Source organism: Tasmannia lanceolata, unplaced genomic scaffold (assembly GCF_043159265.1).
Source record: "Tasmannia lanceolata isolate RefF3 unplaced genomic scaffold, GAP_Taslan_0.1 ptg000006l, whole genome shotgun sequence".
NCBI lineage: Eukaryota > Viridiplantae > Streptophyta > Magnoliopsida > Canellales > Winteraceae > Tasmannia > Tasmannia lanceolata.
Genome location: NW_027518683.1, coordinates 15,159,347 through 15,178,994, shown reverse-complemented (window position 1 = coordinate 15,178,994; position 19,648 = coordinate 15,159,347). Strand labels below are relative to the sequence as shown.

At 38.1% G+C, this 19,648-nt stretch overlaps 2 protein-coding genes across 3 annotated transcripts in view; both read right to left on the bottom strand.

Moving 5' to 3' along the window:
• The window catches only part of CAS1 (cycloartenol synthase 1), a 31,731-nt gene extending 13,625 nt beyond the window's left edge, over positions 1 to 18,106 (bottom strand). The window contains exons 1-9 of one of the 2 annotated variants that reach the window (XM_077382502.1): positions 18,088 to 18,106; positions 17,459 to 17,670; positions 16,906 to 17,094; positions 16,359 to 16,448; positions 16,002 to 16,196; positions 15,816 to 15,900; positions 9,017 to 9,183; positions 1,233 to 1,421; positions 355 to 468 (exon numbers count right to left, since the gene is read on the bottom strand). In XM_077382502.1, coding sequence (XP_077238617.1) covers positions 355 to 468; positions 1,233 to 1,421; positions 9,017 to 9,183; positions 15,816 to 15,900; positions 16,002 to 16,196; positions 16,359 to 16,448; positions 16,906 to 17,094; positions 17,459 to 17,656 — 1,227 coding nt within the window. In that variant the 5' untranslated portion in view covers positions 17,657 to 17,670; positions 18,088 to 18,106. The other variant, XM_077382501.1, reaches the window with a different exon arrangement.
• On the bottom strand, positions 2,934 to 5,494 carry LOC143879855 (uncharacterized). The gene is made up of 3 exons (XM_077382504.1): positions 3,711 to 5,494; positions 3,415 to 3,620; positions 2,934 to 3,319 (listed from the first exon to the last, which is right to left on the bottom strand). The coding sequence occupies exon 1, from the start codon at positions 5,258 to 5,260 to the stop codon at positions 3,818 to 3,820; it is 1,443 nt and encodes a 480-aa protein (XP_077238619.1). The 5' UTR covers positions 5,261 to 5,494; the 3' UTR covers positions 2,934 to 3,319; positions 3,415 to 3,620; positions 3,711 to 3,817.
• Positions 18,107 to 19,648: the final 1,542 nt, after the last annotated feature.

Sequence of the window (19,648 nt, the reverse complement as noted above, 5' to 3'; positions counted from 1 at the left end):
AGAATCTTCCTAACCGTCGGATCTACTCGTACTAATGCAACATAGGATGTGGTGATGGGGACCATCTACGACCAAATCCAGGGAAAGAAATCATCACTTGAAGCTTCTGAAGTCCTGATGATAAGGGGGGTTTAGTAATACATTCATTATAATTTTTAGAAGGGTATTTAAATAGTTTTTTCAATACATAATAAAGTATTATTCTATAGCTAATTTCTGACGTATTATTGATGAATTATCAAATAATTTTGGGAACAAGGAATTCACAAGGATTTTCTAAGCCGAGGGAGTTCCAAGAATGAGGAATGCTGATACAAAAATAGAAGCAAAGATAGCTGAGGTTAATTTCCAGACCTGCATTTTCATGCCATCTTCGGCAACCCACAAATAATCAAAAATTCTTGGAAGGTGCAACTTGAACGTCTCTGAATTTGGATCTTCCACCCAGCAACAAAGCATATTTAACACCTGTTTATAAAAACAACCAATACATTGCAATAGAAGATAAGGTCGGCTGATAGCTATCCTGATTTATGAAACAGAAGAAATAGAAGACAACTTCAGAACCTTACAAGCATGTTAAAGGTTTGCATTGGAAATGGAAGATTTTAAATATGCTTTTTTTGGAAATAGAAGATTTTAAATATGCAATCGCATGAATTGCTATGAAGTAGGAAAAACTCACTTATTTGTCTAATAGAAAATCCCAAGAAGGTATATGAAACGATCAAAAGCTACAGACTTAGATGAAGAAAGTCAATCCAATTGAGAGGATTAGCCATCATAAACCATAGGAATGAAGAGATTAACAGAAGTTTTTAAAAGCTAAAAGATCTAAATGAAATTTAGGTAAAAATTACTTAAGAATAAAGAGTGGAACAACCAACAAGTATTGTTGCTGAGATATGCCTAACAATTACTCAAATCCAAGCTCCTGCAAGAGCTGAAAAATTAATGCACTTTGAAATGAATGTGCAAATAGAACCAACAAGAGGAAGCTTCAAAGATCTAAGTAATCATTATTTTAAGAAACCAAACTCTATTAGTTAAATTCTTTAATAATTACTAGTAAATCACAAACGCAATTATTTTTTGCTATACCTATGAAAATGCCATATCCTCTTAGTACTATAAACACTAGCTGACGCAAGTTAAAATTAAACTTCATCTGGGATGACTATAATTTCTGTTTTATAAAATAAAGGAGCAGTGTAGCCAACATTTCAACATACCTTGTTTACAGGCCCAATACAAATATAACGAGTATTTTCATCTTCATAATGTATATGTTGCATTGCAGTGTGCAGAGCCTTCTCCCTCAACTTGTTACCAGGCCAAAGCATTAAAATAGGCTCAACAGCCTTGTGAAGAAATGTCCAAAGGATGTCCTGTACTAGTGGATGTGGGTAGTATAGATCTTCCTGCAATATGAGTGTAGCAATATCCTCATATCTAATTTCCAGTTTAAAATCAAAAGAAAAACCTGTCAGGTAAAGGCAGTACACAAGATGGAAAAGACATGATGAAGTATTAAATCAAAGGTGTTGTACAAATACCATATAGGCATATAATGTATTTCTGCTTTCATTGGTCATATATGTATATAAATAAAGGAAATGTAGAAATCAAATATGTTAAAGGAACACAATCACAGTGTAAAGCAGTACACGAGATAGATAAAAGCATAATGAAAGATTGAATTTTCCATACCAAGGACTTTCTTTCTGCTTATTAAAGTTTAGCCATTTGTCATATTAAGAGTGCCCACAAATGGAACAAATCAAACATATAGAGGTCAGCAATAACATGTTATAACAACGAAATGAAGATATTGGCAACAAAAAGGGCCACAAGTGACAACAGAACTATTTTTTAAGATAAATAACTGGCCAACAGTTTTACTAATTTTCAGTAGAGATGAGTATATATTTAGATTTATTATGTTTTTTCCATTATTCCATTACGTTGAGGGGCATTAACTACCCAACGAACGGATTTAATCAAGAGTTGGCCATCAAGGCTCTCTATTTGGACATTTTCTTTCCATAATCTCTGTTATCTTCTTTGTTCTCCCTTTCAATATTTCACATGTGCTCTTTAATACCCACAAAAAACATCTTCTAGTTTGACAGAAATATCTATGGCACCTTAAGTTTGACCGAAATATCTATGGCACCTTAAGCATATTACAATCTATAGAAACAGCTTGCTTAAATTCTAAACCAGTCTTTGAGTGCAAAATATCCATGGCACCTCAAGCTTTGTCTACAACCAATTCCCAACAAATTTACTTTAATTTCTAGAGTATGCACATAGTAAAAGCTTTATGAACAACAATAAAATATGTTAGAGTTGGTGCCCTAAAATCCAATATATTTCGCATGTTAATCAATAAAAGTTTCTTCTCATGACAATTTATGGGTACTAAAAGTTAAATATGTGTGACATGCTACTTGTTATTGACACGTATGTGTCCTTAGGTAGCAAAGTAGGAAACCCATGCTCATGGATTCACAGATCCCAGGGAGCAAGGAGATATGGGATTCTGGTTCTTTGCAGACCTTAATAGTTCCTAGTTGGGGTTGAGGTTGGACACCTCCTCCTGTATACAACTAACATCTATCTTGTCAACATTCACGAGATGTGAAGTGACTTATCTCAATCACTCGGGTAGTGGACCCTAGGCAAGATAGAATGGGTACGACAGTGAGATTGCGTACTGAACAGGATCACATTAGAATATAGTTGTAAATTCCGTTTCGGTCGCCATTTCGTTTTGGCCACCGAAACAAAATTTCGGTGGGATTTCGGTCATTTCGGTGCATTTCGGTCAAAACTTTTCGGTCACACAAAAAATATATTAAAAAAAAATCCAAAAAAATAAAAAATAAATAGAAAATTATGAAAAACTAATAAATAGTCCAAAATATGTGTCCCAAAAGGCATATTCATTACTTAAACACATAAAGTCTTGCACAAGTCCAACTGATAGTCTGATACATAGAAAAACATAAAAAAAAAGACACATGAAAGTGAAACATAGACAATAGCTAGTAGCAACAACTCTCAGTTATCATAACCCAGATGATCATACTCAATGTCTTCTTCGTCGTCGTCGCCGCCGTCATCACCACCTGGACTACCAGTAGGGACATCTTCTTCAAGAGGCATGAGAAAGTCATCGTCGTCGTCCCCGGCCCCAACCACAGCAGTAGATGCTTCAAGATTTTCCCACCCAATGTCTTCCGACGTGAATATGACATCCAGATGGTCTATGCTCAAAGGGTCACTAGTGGTAGATGATTTCCTCAACAAGTCCCTGAAAAGGAAAACATTAAGTTTAATGTCAAAGGTTAAACTTAAAAGCTTAAAGTGATGAGGTGAGAGTTGAAAATATTATATTACGTTGTATACCTTTGTCGAAACTTAAGATTGTAATGGACAAACACCAAGTCATCCAATCTCTGGTGCTCCAACCTATTTCTCTTTGCAGAGTGAATGTGTTCGAAGGTGCTCCAATTCCTTTCACACCCCAGTCGCACTGCAGGTCTGACTGAGGATTCTGATCGCAAAGGTCTGTAATTCTTCCACGTCACCTCCGAATTGATTCCACCATGCAACTGTAAAGTAACAAATAGTAAAGCATTATTTGTTGAGAAACTGAAAGTTAAAATGAATTATACTTAATTAAACAAACAACTCAAATATACCTAGTCCCAACTTCGTTCGGTTATGGATTGCAAGCTTCATTCCAAACATACCCTTAGCCTCTCGATAATCCTCAATCTGATTGGTGATGAGGTCTTGTGTAGCTTCATCAGGTACGTCGAGTGATGCATGCCAACAAGCCTCTGGTTACTTCACTGTGCCTAGAGAAGGTAGGAGTGAAAAAGAGAGTAGGGTTAAGAAAATATCCTGCTGCATGGAGGGGACTGTGGAGTTGCCTATCCCATCTTTGGTTGATGATCCTCCATATGGGCATGTAATCTGATTTTCTCTTCAACCTCTCCTTGATGTTCTCTTTGGCCTTATCCATGGCCTCATATAGGTAACCCATCGCCGGTTTGTCCTGCCGATCTACCAAACGCAGCACTCTCACTAAAGGCTCGCTGATGTTTAGAATGTACTTGCATTGGTCCCAAAAATATTTATCCAACACAGTACTAACTACCCCTTCACTCAGTGGGTGTTGGACAAACCTACTAGTACTATACTCATCAGACACAAACATCTGCTGAAGTGCTTTCCGATTCAACACCAGACTTTGTATGCTAATGAAATTTGTAGCAAATCTGGTTGCAGCAGGACGACACAACTCCTTCCCACCTGTGAACTTCTTCCTCATCAAATTCAAGAGGCTTCCATGATTGTAGATGAACTTTGTAATGGTCTGAGCCCTCTCAATTGTGGTTGCTATGTGAGGAAATACAGTCGGTTTGCACAGATGCTCCAAGATGAGATCTAAGCAATGGGCTGCGCACGGAGTCCAGAAGAATGTACCAAACGCGGCTTCTAGTCTTTTCCCAACAGCTTTGTAACTTGGCTCACTGTCAGTTACAAATTGCACCACATATTCCGGATTCACCTCTCCGACAATCTTTTCAAAGATATTGTATAATTCATCGGCATTCTTCACTATGCCAGATGCATCAACGGATTTGAGGAATATGACTCTTTTAGGGCAGTACACCAAAAAGTTGATTAGGGAACGTTGTTTGGTGTCTGTCCATCCATCTGCCATAATGCTACAGCCAGTGTATCTCCATGACATCTTAATCTCCTCCAAGTAGTTGTTTACCCCATCCACTGTATTATTCAAAATGGAACCCCTTAAAACATGATAAGGTGCCTTATAACCCGAACCCACGGCATTCACAGCATCAAACATAGGTTGCCAGAAAGGTGAATTGGCAACGTTGAAAGGGAGATTGGCATCGTAGCAAAGCATGCCAACCGCCATGTCTGCTCTATCCACTGTTTCTTTGGTAGCCAAAGCACTTTTAATGCTTGGCTGTGCTCCAGGGGTTGTTCGTGGTGCATAGAAATTCTTGATCCCTCCTGTGATTCCCTTCTTCTTCCTTTTTGTACCACTCGGTTCTACAAGAACTTCCTTACCCCTTCGTTGAGGCAATGGTGTGCCAATGTCTTCTTCATCTTGCTCTTCTTCTTCGTCTGGTGTGCCATAAAAACCTCCAACCTCTGCTCTGGATAGGCTCATCATAGCCCTTTCTTTTCTCTTTGCATCTAAAAGTTGCTTCATTCGATATTTTACTTCTTCAGTCACTTTTTTGCATGATGCTACTTCACCAGGAACAGCCGCTAAATGTTCTTTCAAGCGGGTTATACCTCCACCCGATATGACTTTGCCACAGAATATGCAGGTTACTTTATTTTTTTGACCCGGAACCGATGTACCGTAAGCCCATGCCGGGTCATCCGATCTAGCGGGTGCCGAACCAATAAAGGATGCTCCTGCAGAAGGTCCCGAGCCCGACCCACTCACTCTGAAATGAAGTAGAAGAAGGGGGAAATGAATTAGAAGAAAGGAAATTGAAACAAATTACAAAAAAATGAAGTAGAAGGGGACAAATGAAGTAAGAAATAAAAGAAAGGAAATGGAAAGAAATAAAGAGAACCTTAAGGTTGAACTTGATTCGAAGAGAATAAGATAATATTAGCCTTCCCTCACTTGAAATTTGTAGTGTAACTTGTAAGCCTTCACTTGAAATTTGTAGTGTAACTTATAATTTGCAAGCCTTAGGAAATAGTTCTTGTAGTTGTAAGTTGAAGGTAGGCCTTCCCTTTGCTCCAAAATGGACTTGGATTGAGTTGAAGAAGAGTGTAGACTTGTAGGAAATTTATTAGAATAGATAGTGTAAGTGAAAGTAGAAAAGAAAAGGAGAATGACTTATGTGAAGGTGGAGGAGCAGAAGGTAGGGGAATGGCTATTTATAGAGTTTTTTATTGTTTGTGCAAGTAAAAATAACTAAAATACCCTTCCCAACAGCTATAAACGGTCACATTTGGAGGCTAAAATGGTCAAAAACCCAAAAGAGCCGTTACAGGAGCATTGATGTAATTTCTGCAAAAAACAATCAAACTAGCCGTTATAGGCAATTTCGGACGAAATCCGAAATTTCGACGAAACGAAACGAAATTTATACCTTGCATTAAAATAGCTTGTGGACAGGAGACAGATGAGCTATTCTACCAGACAGGACCCTTTACATGTCCTTTGACCTGAGGGATCATATTGGTCTGTCGACGAGTCTCTCATTCTCGGTCTATCTAACCATGATTCTCTTGGAGTCACCAGAAGGTAGTACTGGAGTGTTGGACAAACCTTCGAAGTCAATAGTGATACCCAACATGGAACTCTCCACCTATTTTATAAGATAACATTTACGGTTTTAGTCAAAGCAGTAGGCCTAGAAAAATACCTGGCTAGGTGGATTTGATAAAGTATATATCAAAAGGATTTCACACAATAAGTTTTGAAATGGTTTTAGCAAATGCATTTGCGGGCAAACATCTTGACTGAAAGGTATACCGTGAGTGAGCTCAGGGGGTAGTTGATGTCCACCCTCCGTAGGACTCAACTCAGTAGATGTGGATTTGGAGAAAGGACTTACACATTTGATGTTATTCGTATGATGATTTGACGGTTATCTTCAGGGTTACGTCTCGATGGAGGCTACTGACTCAATGCGATTGTAGCATTGGCTACGAAGCAATAATCACAGTGGGGCCCACTTCTGGGTTCTATAGGATCTACAGTTGAATCTCCGCTACGATCCCACTCACTACTCGATTGACCTATTATAATCTATTAGATAGAGGTCCCACATTTATTTAGTTGCTTACACGAACTAGTTTCGTGGCATTGGATGCATTGAAAGAATATACACAATGTATATAGTGTGTATGCACTATGGGATACATTGGGAATACCAAAATGGTTAAGTATTAACCATAAAGTTATTTTGGGAATATCATAAATTATATTTGAGCTTTAATCCTATTGGATAGCATTGGATTACATAATTTAATTGGGAATTAAATGTGAAATGCAATGGGAATTTGAATTGGATAAGTGGACCGCATGGGACGAATTTGGGTGGGACCCATTGCCACACACCCCATGTGGTATGCCATTATCAATTGGGAATTTAAATTATAGTTAGAATATAATTGCCTGATTTGTTTTCTCAAATTAAAGCAACACATGTGAAATTGGTAAGAGAGAGAAAGAAAGAAGAAACAAACCAAAATTGGAAACTTGGAACCACCTGGGGCAACCAAGGATTGCTTGGGTAGCAAGCACCTTGTTGGACATCCCATGTGGGTTTCCATAATGGGGTGTTGCTTGCTTTTCCCAATTGAGCTTCCAATTGTGGCTAGTTTCTATGTTTTGTGAGATTTCTCTAGAAACTTTAGATTGTGCATGTGGAAATTGAGAACTCTATACAAATAAGACATATTGTTGGAGTTTTCATGAGCTCTTCCATAATTCTATGTGCTGGAAATTGGTAGAGACACCCCAAAGTCTTTCTCTTCTTCTTCTCCTTCAATTCCATCAACTAGTTTTGTCTTTTCTAGATCAAAGACAAACACCCAATCATGCTCCATTGATCTAAATACATATTCCCACATTATAATCTGATTTAGATCAGATTATAAAGTGAACAAAGAGTTGTACACAAGATCCTTTATGCAACAAAAGGAATCCATCGATTCAACTTGCGGTTTCGCGTCGATTAGATCGCCGGCGAATTTTCGAGGAGTAGATCAAGCGGATGAGTTCTTTTCTACATAAAGGTATTTATATTTATGTTTATTAAATCACAATAAAATTAATTAGTCCCTAAGAATCCTGGGTTAGAGCAAAATTTTTGTTCTACATGGTTTATTCTTCCGCAACGTGTAGCGATTTTACTCAGGGTTTTACAACCAATCTAACAAAATATACACGGGGTACAAGTGACCCCGCAGGGGAAAAAAGACATGAGAAGAATAGGAAAAAAAAAGGGCAACAACCCTTATAAATGTGTTAAAGAGGCACCAATGGTTAGGGCCTCGCGATCAACACTTCCCTCCCAAGACCACCCACCACATCATTATCACTACCCAGAATATGAGTAAAGATGGAAGAGAACAATTTCTTTATATGGAGGCATTTTGGGCAGCTTAAGGCTATCTGCATACTCCATACTAAATGAATGATGTAAGAAGATGAAAGATAACATTAACAAAATTTCGAATTGATTTTAGTAAATTTGGGTTGTTTTATCATGAACCTTAACCAGACTCAACCTATCTGATTTTGACAAGGGCATGTGGGTTGGTGTGAATCACAAAAAAAAAAAAAAGTTCCAAACTATGACTCCCACAAATGCAACATTCTGGCACACCAGCACGCATACAATTACAGAAGTGGTTTCCATAGAAAAAGCACTTCTTTTTTCTTGATCAACTCAAAGAAAATTTTGATAATTATAAGTGACATCAGGATGGGTATGGATCAAGGACAAGCGTAGAAAGCTAAAAACAAAGACAAAAACCCAAACAAAACGAATAAAGCAGGAAACTTAATTACACATTTCACATTGAAGGCCATTGACGTCAGAGATCTACAGTTGACGCCAAACCTTGTAGGTTCGTTGTCTTAGTTTTAGGTTTCCTAGACATGTAGAATAGAAAGTTGCACCCATCTAATTTCGTTTTGCGGGAGTTCTTGGGAAGTGGTTATATTAGTTTCAAAAAGGAGAATCTTCAAGTTCATTATTCATGTAATCTACTTAATAGATCTCAATTTATAAGTTTAGCCTACTATTCAAAAAGAAAAAAAATTATGAGTTTAGCCTACAAAATTTTGAAGTTTCTTACAACACATCTCCGTACAAGAAGATTGATTACAACAGCAGAAGTTGGGAAATATATGATAAGAAAAACAGAATATCTATATCAATAGCCACCATTGCAAGGATTACAATAACAGGAAATGAATCTAACCAACCTTTGCACACAAATTGCGGGCTTGATTCCAATCTACTTGATGATAGGGGAGACTGTAGAGTTCCTTTCTCAATGACAAAATTGTTTGTGTGATCGGACCAACAAACTTCTTCCCATATAAGTATGACATGGGCAAATAAACCATCCGGCAGTGGCACCACATTCTTCCTGTACAATAAGAAATTTTGGAGGGCACTCAAGGCGCACGTACAAAGTTCACTTCAAAATTTTCAGTCAACAAGTTACGGAGATTGCAAAAATTCTATGATTTTGATTAACCAAAATCATGAATGTGTGATTTACGGAAAAATAAGAACAAGTTTAACCAGGCAAACAAACACACACGGTTTAAATATATAAAAAATATCATAAAGAATTTCCGCGTGCAAAGAAATATTATAATCACAGCAAAACCAATATGATGTGTAGTCCATATTGGTTTCACAAAACTTGCATGGTCTAAGTTCTAGCTCAGCTCAACAATTTGAGTGAAGTGACAAAGGGCATGTAAGGGATTTTATTTATTTATTTTCTGAATGCTAGCATGCGAGTGATTTATTTATTTTTATTTTTATTTTATTTTTTTTGAATGGTAAAGAAAAGCATGTAAGTGAATTATCTTCACATAAAAAACCATCTATGAGCTCTTACCAAGTACGGAAGAATGAAACTAAAAAAAAATGATAGGTTGACCAAGTTTGCCCATTTCCATGCTATTTCAATTTCATATGCAGCGGTGCAGGTTGCCGACTTGATCTTTAGAGAAGTGTTTAGACTTCATGGAATGCCCAAGAACATTTTGTGTGAGAGATAGCAAGTGTATAAGCATGTTTTGTGAAGAATTATTTAAAAGTGGCGACAAGCATGAGTTAATACCCCCATCACGAGAGATAGCAAGTGTATAAGCATGTTTTACTTGTCATTTCTCGTTTTCATATAAATGTTGCCAGACATCATGGCACTCAGATCAAGCACCTAAGAAATGATGGTGGAGGTGAGTACACCTCCTAAGCCTTTCGGGCCATGTTACATGGATTCTTCTAAATGGGCGAAGAATCCATGTCGGGCATGTCTCGGATTCCAATACTTCATGATTCTTTGAGACACTTCTCATCTCTTTTATCTGTTTTTTTTTTTTTCGAATACCACTACCACAAATTTACAATTACCGCATGTTTTGAGTTTTACCCCTCCTAATAGTAAGTTTATTTAATGGGAACAAAATATTGTGTCTATTTAACCTATTAATTGCCAATATATTCTTCTTATAATCATATTACTATAATCTTATTATAATCATATTATTATGTAAAAAAACTAAAACTTGAGAATTGTTTAAAATATTTTGGTGAATCCACGAATACTTCTTTTTGAGGTGTGGCAAATCCGGCACTCGATACCCATGTTGGATTCCGACACCCGTATCCGTACTGATGCAACATAGCTTTCAGGGCTTCTGCCGCTCTCATGGCATATTTTAGCCGTTCTCCTGCTCACATATACCCTCTTAAAATGGTGTTGATGAGTGAAAGCAGTGTCATATCACCGAGGCAAATTTATATGACGTTTCACTCTGAAACGCAACAACATTTATAGGCGAAGGCATTTCACACAATCACCCATTCAATTAACCAGCTCCCATCCATGACTGGGCAATTACACCCTATGTAGTATGCTCTCACTCAATGACATCTGGATTATTCGCTCTTACGTTCATTTAGGGGGGCATCTGCTATGTTCACATATTGGTATCTCAATGCAATAAGTAATCTCCTTAGGGTTGTACTTGTGATATATTTATGGGCTATAGTGACAAACATCGTGGCTGCCTTTTTTATTCCCTCTAATTTCTAACTGAAAACGCCATGTGTCCTTTGATGGAGGGCACTTCTATGATCCTCTATCCATAGGGAGTGAGCTTAAGGGGGAGATCGCTACCACCATCACCACTTCATCTCGTGATATATTGCCCAACGACCATCCAACCTTCTACTCACAGGCCAGGTATCTTGCAACTTTATGAGAAATACTATTTTCGTCAGCATCAACATGAACAGACCTTTTTAGCCCAGGTAACAAGCATCAGGGAACCCTCTTCATCTGTAGAATTCATAAAATATGACAAATGGGTCCAATCTATGGAAAATGAAATCAATGCATTATACAAGAATGACACGTGGGAGATTGTACCTAAACCTCTAGAAAAGAATATATCTACAAGCTCAAGAAAAAGGACGACATCATTGATAGGTAAAGAAGGCCATAAAATACAGATTGAAACAAGCTCTCAAAGCTTGGTTTGATGGACTTCTTGAAGATCTCAAAAGACAAACAATCAAAGAAATAAGTCAAACAACTCAATATTTGTGTGAAACTTATCAGGTAGTGTTCTCATTTTGGTTTATATTGATGACTTAATTTTCACTAATAATGATGTTGATGAATAATGATATTGAAAAAAGGTTTTAAGCGTCACTTCGATGTAAAGGGTTTTGGGGAATAGCAGTATAGCTCTACTTCCCAGCTGCCAAAATTAAACTCACCAAGTGACTATGACTCAAGAAAACACATATCAGATCTACTCTCAAAGTTCAATATGATGAATTGCAAGACAATTTATACTCCTGCAGCTTCTAATGAAAAGATGGCTAGGAAAGAGAGGGAAATATAAAAGGACCCTCTCATGTATCATAATATGGCTAATGAATTAGAATGCCATACCTTTACCAGACTTGACATTACATATGCGGTCAATCAAGTCTGTCAGCATTACATGATCCCAGAGAGGAACAGTGGTAGGCGAATGATGGATGTTTTATGCTTCAAAGCTAAATTCTTGCAAGGGGAAAAATTCAAGGTGTATATTGGGGACAGGATCTGATTCTGGTAGGATAAATGGTGCACCGATATTCCCCTCAGAGATGCATTCCCGCAATTGTATACATTGGCATTGGATAAGCAGACAATGGTAAAAGAGTGTTTCACTCGGTCTGAGAACGGGGTGTTATGGTCCCCTCCCTTTAGGAGAAACTTTCTCAATAGGGAGCTTGAAATGGTAGGAAGGCTTTTGAAGACATTGGAGTGTTGTTACATTAAGGCAGATGGGAAAGATAAAAGAATTTGGGTCTGAAACTCAGAGGGGGATTTCTCGGTCAAATCTTTCTACCACAACCTTCTACCTTGCCACATTGCTTCCAAAGTAGCTAAAGTGTGGGGCAGATTGCTATCTAGGTTTGGGATAGATTGAGTGTTCCCGGCAACATTACTAGAACTCTTGGAAAGTTGGGTTTTGGTGCCTTGGAGGACCAAAGGAAAAACAATTTGGTATGCATCTTTTTTAGCCACAATTTGGGTGCTATGGAAGAATGTAATGCTAGAATTTTCAAGGGATACTCTAAAAGGGCCCGGTACCTTTTCAATAAGGTGATTGCGCTTATAATATCATGGGTAAAAATTCTAGAAAGTTTTACGGTATGATTTAGCTGACACTTTGAATTTATTGCTGACACACGTGTCCCGCCGTATCCGACACGACACGCGTGTCCACACATATCGGCACTCCTTTGGACACTTTTAAATGTATTGCTATAAGTGTTAGACTTAATGTGGGTGTGTGGATACGTTTTTGTGCCATGTCAAGTGTGACATTTTGTTTTATTATTGCATATTGTGTTTATCTCTTTTATTATTAACTCTTCTTTTATTATAAACCCTTTTTTAGCTGTTCCTTAACTAATATTTGATATTGCATCATATATACTTTCTATTTTTGCCGTGTCCAACACTCCTTGTCCGTGGCGACAGTCGAAACTCGTGTCCGTGTCGACAGGCGACACTCGTGTCCGTGTCGACAGGCGACACTCGTGTCCGTGTCCACAAATCATAGGTTTTAGTTTGTATCGGCATATGATTTGTGGCATGGTTGGAGGGAGATTTGCAACTCATCGAGAAATGAGCCTACAATTTCTCAAAAAATGGACTCCACCGGTCCATGGTATTCTAAAACTAAACTTCGACGGATCTAGTATGGGAAACCCCGGTCCCTCTGGCATTGGAGGATTATTGCGGAATGAAGAACGGAGAGTAATTTGGGCATTCAGGGGCCCGATTGGGTTGGCGTACACTAATGAAGCATACGTTCGTGCCATTCATGAAGGTGTTAAAAGGCTTCAGGATGTGGATTTGAACAAGCTAGTGATAGAGGGAGACTCCCTCAACGTCATCAGATGTTTAAGAGGCACACGTACACCTCCTTGGAGATTTGCAGCCTTATTTGATGAAATCCAGGATAGGTTGGGTTCCACATCGATGTCTTTCACCCATGTTAAACGGTCAGCTAATGGGGAGGCGGACAAATTAGCGAGAGAGGGAGCATCTAGTGACTCTAATATTTGTATTGTTCTGTTTTGTCTATTCGGTTCTTTAAATTTGCATTGTATCTTGGAATACTTCTCAGTCTCTTCTTTATTAATGAAATCTTGTTACAATTAAAAAAAATTTGGCGGGCAACTAAAAGGATTATGATATACATATGAGCAAAGAGTTCCTACTCCCTAGGCTTAAAATACAGTGGGGGCCATATTGTTTGGGTGATGCAAACCATTCATTTGATGGGCTCTCACATAGATAGGGTGTGCCCAAAAAATCAGCTCCATATGATCATCCCAACCCTTCGATTTGTGGAGGTGAAAATGGATGGGTATAAACCTTCACAAATCTGTCCATTTTTTGCCTCCACCTTCACAAATCTGTCCATTTTTTGCCTCCACAATTCGAAGGGTTAGGATGATCCTATGGAGCTGATTTTTGGGCACACCCTATCTATGTGAGGGCCCATCAAATGAATGGTTTGGATCACCCAAATAATGCCCCCACTGTATTTTAAGCCTAGGGGAATAGATAAGTTATCTACTCTAGGGAGTAGGAACTCTCTCTCTCTCTCTCTCTCTCTCTCTCTCTCTCTCTCTCTCTCTCTCTCTCTCTCTCTCTCTCTCTCTCTATATATATATATATATATATATATATATATATATATATATATACACACACACACACACACACACACATATATATATATATATGTGTGTGTGTGTGTGTGTGTAGGGTATATATGCACACACACACACATAAGAACAATGGACTGTGCAATGAGTTGTAAAAGACAATAAGGCCAAGGCATTATACTGGAGGGTTACTCAAATGCAGAGTCGGCAAGAGATCTTGATACTTGAAGGTCAATCACAGGATATTGTGCCATTATGAATGGAAGCGAAATATCATGGAGCATCAAGAAATAAAGAACATTTGCCAGGTCCAATGCAAAGACTAAGTATGGAGCCATGGCGTTTGTCACTGTAGAGCTTACATGGATATGGCATAAATTACATGATCTTGATCTCAAACCACGTTCACAAGCTCTTTTTTGTGATAATCAGAGTGCCATTAAGATGTCGCAGAATTCAATTTCCCATGAGGACCAAAAATGTGGAAATAGATTTCACTTCATTCATGAGATGGTAGATATGGGAAAGATTATTCTAAGTCAAATATCTTGTTGAAATCAAATTGCAGACGTGTTCACCAGGGATTGACCAGAAAGCAGCTCACACACTTGATTAACAAGCTGGATAAGTTTCAAGGGAATAGTCAGGTTGGAGGGAGTGCTCGAGAATGACTATACGTAAGATTGTGAGGGTATTTTAGTCATTTGTGTGATGTATTGTGCATGTCAGTGTATACACAGATTTTGAAATTAATGAAAACATCCTTTCTTCCTCATTTTTTGTCTCCTCTCCTCTCCTCTCCTCTCCTCTTCTCTCTTCATCTCTCACTTCTTCCCATTAGGTCTCTCTATTTTACAGTACAGTGGTTGAAAAAGGGACTCCATATCTTTGTTGTAGCCTCAAACCCAAAGAAGACAGACAGAGAGAAAGAGAGAGCTAATGTGACAAAGTAAAAAAAATAACTTTATCCAATTCCGGCAAATCTGACAATTCTCAACTCTTGTTCAATTCCAAGAAATCTGCAAGATAGGCTTTCCCTTTCAGCAAATATGCCAAAATCCCAGCCAATCTGCCAACTCATGCAAATGTGCAAGATGTGTGTTCTATTTAAGAAGAATATGCAACCCATGAAAATCTCCATAGGTTGACATGTGTATGTTCTCTTTTTTTTGAATGATTGCAATTTTATTCAAACGAAAGCAGACATGTGTATGTTCTCTATCACAAACTTTTTCAATGAAAAACTTTTCATCGTGATTGACACTCGACTTGAATTAAAATTCCCATGTGTTGACATATGTATGTTCTCAATCATAACTCTAACTTTTTTTCAATGAAAATCTTTTCATCGTGCTGACACTTGATTTGAATGATTGGTTAATATAATGTATGAATTTGTTTATGTACATGCTACCAAGATAAGCACATAGTTTAATGAATTATGATTTTCTAGTTTTTTAGTTCATCTCTGCTTAAGCACATAGCCCTCTCCAGACCCTGCAATGGCGAGAGCCTTGTGCACTAGGCCGCCCTCTGATTAAAATTGAACCATTTTTAAATCAAGATGAGTCTATTAATTTTTAGTGTTTGGTAATATTCTATGACGTATTTTTCCTACTCTGAGTGAGACCCTTAATCTCTTATATATGTGATCAAACATCAACTTCGGTTGGGTGCCAATCAAGTTTCTGCCCACTTCTGCTCATGCAATTCCTATGAACATATAGCTTGGTATAAGCTGTGCATGTATAGTACTTACATAAAGTTGATGTATTGATATACTTAAATGAAACCAACCTGGATGAATGGGGACAATATATGGAAGTAGCCATATCTCTGGGGGTAATGGGTTGTTGCCAGACCATTCAAATACTCCAAGTACCTGCAGCATTACAGCATACAGGCATTAAAAAATACTATTAAGCACCTGAACCCATTGAATTTGCAGTTTTAAACCAACACAATAAAGGTTAAGTAATGTACCGAAAGCCACATCTTTCCCCATGAAGTTATCGCAGTGACACTACCATGGTCCAGGACCCATTTTCGCCCTTTCTCCATCGCCCCTTCTCCATCTTCAGCTCCTTCACCAAGCAACCTTAGAGTAACATAGGTCAGGGCTGTACCAAACATTGTGCTAGGGCCCTCAATATGCAAACCCCAACCTCCATCTTCATTCTGCAACACGTATAATTATTGTTGTGAAATTAATTGTACGTTAAGCATTCCATGGGAAAGAAATATGCATCGGGAATAGTGGTACGGGCAATATGAAATCCAAAAGAAGAAAGAATAAAATATGCCAAAAAAACATATAAGCAACTTGTAAAACACCCTTGCCTGGTGATTGTAGAGATATCGGCACATCTCACGTTTGTGCTCTGATGACAGAACAGTATTCAACGCCCCTGTTACATATAAAGTGATCACCTGTTCCACCAGATGCATAAGGAAAATTTCAAAGCAGTTACTCTGCTGGCCATCACACATTTTGAAAGGAAGATGCAAGTACATTTTCTCAGCATTAACTCTTGCACTTCGGAAGATATATTATTTGGACGCTGGATGTGTATTTGTCTACCTTAACACGACAAGGGGCAAGGTTGAAAGAAGCAACACCCAAAAATCCAAAATTAAGGCCATGTTCCTTTAGGATTATAACAACCGATCGTGAGTGACAAAGTGATTATTGCACTCAAAGTAACGTTTAATTTTGAGTCCAATAATCAGTTTGGCACTCACGACCAGGGCCTCAGTAATCCGAAACAAGTAATTAAACAAGAAATTTCTTCCCAACATCAGCGAACACCAAAGATTATAAACAGGAACATGCATAGCATGAACTAACAATGAGCAATTTTCATTCTTCACAAGTGGAAGCACTTACAAGGCCAGGCATAAGAAACATCGGACCACCGTAATCCCCCGGCCAATGTCCGTCATGTGCTTGGAGAGTCGAATGAAATCCGATAGCCCTTCGTAAGGTGACTGTTACTGCTTCGTCTGTTACGTCTTCCGTATCCTTTAATTCGACTGGAGGTAAATCTAAATTATCACAAGGATTCTCCCTCGCAAACTATATTTCAGAAATACAAGAATCAGCAAAAAATAGATTAAAGTTACAAACATCAAACAGCTCCACTCTACCACCACATTAACCGCTCATCTTAGATTCAAAGCAGGTACATATCATAACCTATCGAAAATTCTCCTTACTAAATGCAAAACTTAATACAGAACATGAACAAGCAAACTATATTTAAGAAAAAGAAGAACAGTGTAAGAGACACTAAAGTTACAAACATCAAATAGATCCACTCCACAACACATTTAGGGCTCATCTTAGATTCAAAACAGGTACAAATCATAAACTATCGAAAATTCTCCTTACAGAACATGAACAAATGATATTATAAGCAGGATTTTACATTTTTTTATACCTGTAACCTCATGAGAAGATCTGAGCTGTGTTTCTTCTCGAAGCGAAGTTTCGAGAAGCTTTCGCGAGCCTTTTCGATCTCCATTCGCTCTTCGGGAGTTCCGAGCTTCGGATCGAACTCCCAAACTTGCCTTCCGACGTGATTATTTAAAGTCCGAAGCCATGGACTCCCTCCTTCCGCGATCTTTAGCTTCCACATTGTTGATCCAAGAACTGAAAATCCAAATTCCGACGATTTCAATTGAAATCGGACTATATCTCTTAGAATTTGTAGCGAAATGTGAGAAAAATTTGCTAGAAATCGATTGAATGTGTGGATGTGAAAACAAAGAGGAAATTAATGGGTGAAAATGAAAATCCTGCGGCATTTTACTCGGTTTCAAGTTCGAATGCAGAGTTTTGTCTAGATTTCGTTGAAATTTGATGTGAAAACGGAGAATTTAAGAGAAAATTCGTTCAAAGAGGATACATTACCTTCAGAATTACAATTTTCTATAAGGAGATGCTAGGGCAAAAACTGCCAGTCAGGAAGTATCAGGAGCTCCTATTAGTGAATGAAATAGAAATAAGAGATTTTCTATGTCGAGATAGCGAGAGAGAACGTAAGAAAAAGAGAGAAGTTGAAATTACCAGAATATCCTCAGACTCAGTAACCCACGCCTATTGTTGTCGCCATTCCGGAATAAACAAATGTTCGGTGCTGGTCACGTGAATTGATATGTTGAAATTACTAGAATATCCTCACTTGTAAAATACGCCGATGGTTGAAAGGAGAAGATTATTCGTTTTACCAAAACTAGCTGCAGGCCCGTGCATCGGTGAATAAAGGACCAGTGATGAATAAAAAAGGATCACCGCTGAAGATAAAAAGAAAATAGCACTTCTTAATTATTTTTTTACCTTTCTCATTTTTTATTTACTCATTCTTAATCGGATTGGATGGAGACAGTAGCTTCCCAACATAGGGTGCTGCTTTAAGAGAGAGAGAGAAGAGAAGAGAAACAATCCCCTATTTTTCAATACGATCGGATCTTGATGCCAACAAGAGAAGACCTCTTTTGATAGAACTTTAATCTCCTTTAATCTCTCAATCTCCCTCAAATTTCAGCTCTCAAAACCCCCTTCTCTTAGTTTTCCTACAGATCTAGTAGCCCCTCTCATCTCTCTCTGATTTTTCTCTACAAATCTCTCAATTTCTCTCGGCTAACAAAAAATCAGGAAATAAAAATATAGGAGGGTATATGGAGGTCAGAGATTAATAGATCTAGAGCTTGGAGGCTCAGATCTGGAGTTTGAAAGGAAAAAATAATGAAAAGATGATTGTGAGATCCATAAGTGTATTTATGAAAAGAAATCAAAGAAGAGGAATAATGGCTAAGAAAGATAACCAGAAATAATGTCCTCTCTTATTCTCGTTCTCCCTCAAACCCTCTCTCGTTCTCTGAAATTCGAGACCATTTTGAAAAATAGGGCGTATATTCATGCTTATTAATGCCCTCTTTTAAAATAAAAAAAATCCAGAAAACCCGCGGGTTGACCCGACCCTACCCATGTTTTTGCGGGTTGGGTGACCTACGGGTCGATTTTGACGGGTCACTAAAACTCCGACCCGTGCCCGCAAATTTGCGGGTGGGTTGGTTCGACCCGTGGGCACGGGTCACTTTTGCCAGGTCTAGCCAAAATGTTCATTAGATGGGCCACAGCCTAAATAGGTTGTGCCCTAAAAATTATTTCCATAGGTTGATCCTAAGCCTCCAATGTATAGAGGGTCAAGATCAACCCTCTAACATTCAGAACGGAAGGTTAAGATTAACTTATGAAAATGAATTTTAGGGAACAACCTATTTAGGTTGTGGTCCATCTAATGGACGGTTAGGATCATCCTATGGTGCGGTGCATACTCTACTTTTAATAAAGTGAGGTGTGCCCTCATCAAAATACAGTAGTGCTGATAACATTTCCCTTAAGATATTAGCGGTCGATTTATCGCTGCCCTAAAACTATCATTTCCTTCTTTTTTTTCCTCTCACGCTATAATATTTTCTCACTATTCTCCTAAAATCGGCATAAGTCCCATCTGTTTGCAAAACTCCCTCTCCTTCTATTAAACTATTAAAAAAACCTATAAATCTTCCTAAAATCTCTCCCTTTTATCTTCCAAAAATTGAGAATATCTCCACCAAACGAAAAT

Coding starts and splice junctions, on each gene's coding strand:
- LOC143879855 (XM_077382504.1), bottom strand. CDS start 5,260: ATGAAGCAACTTTTAGATGCAAAGAGAAAAGAAAGGGCTATGATGAGC.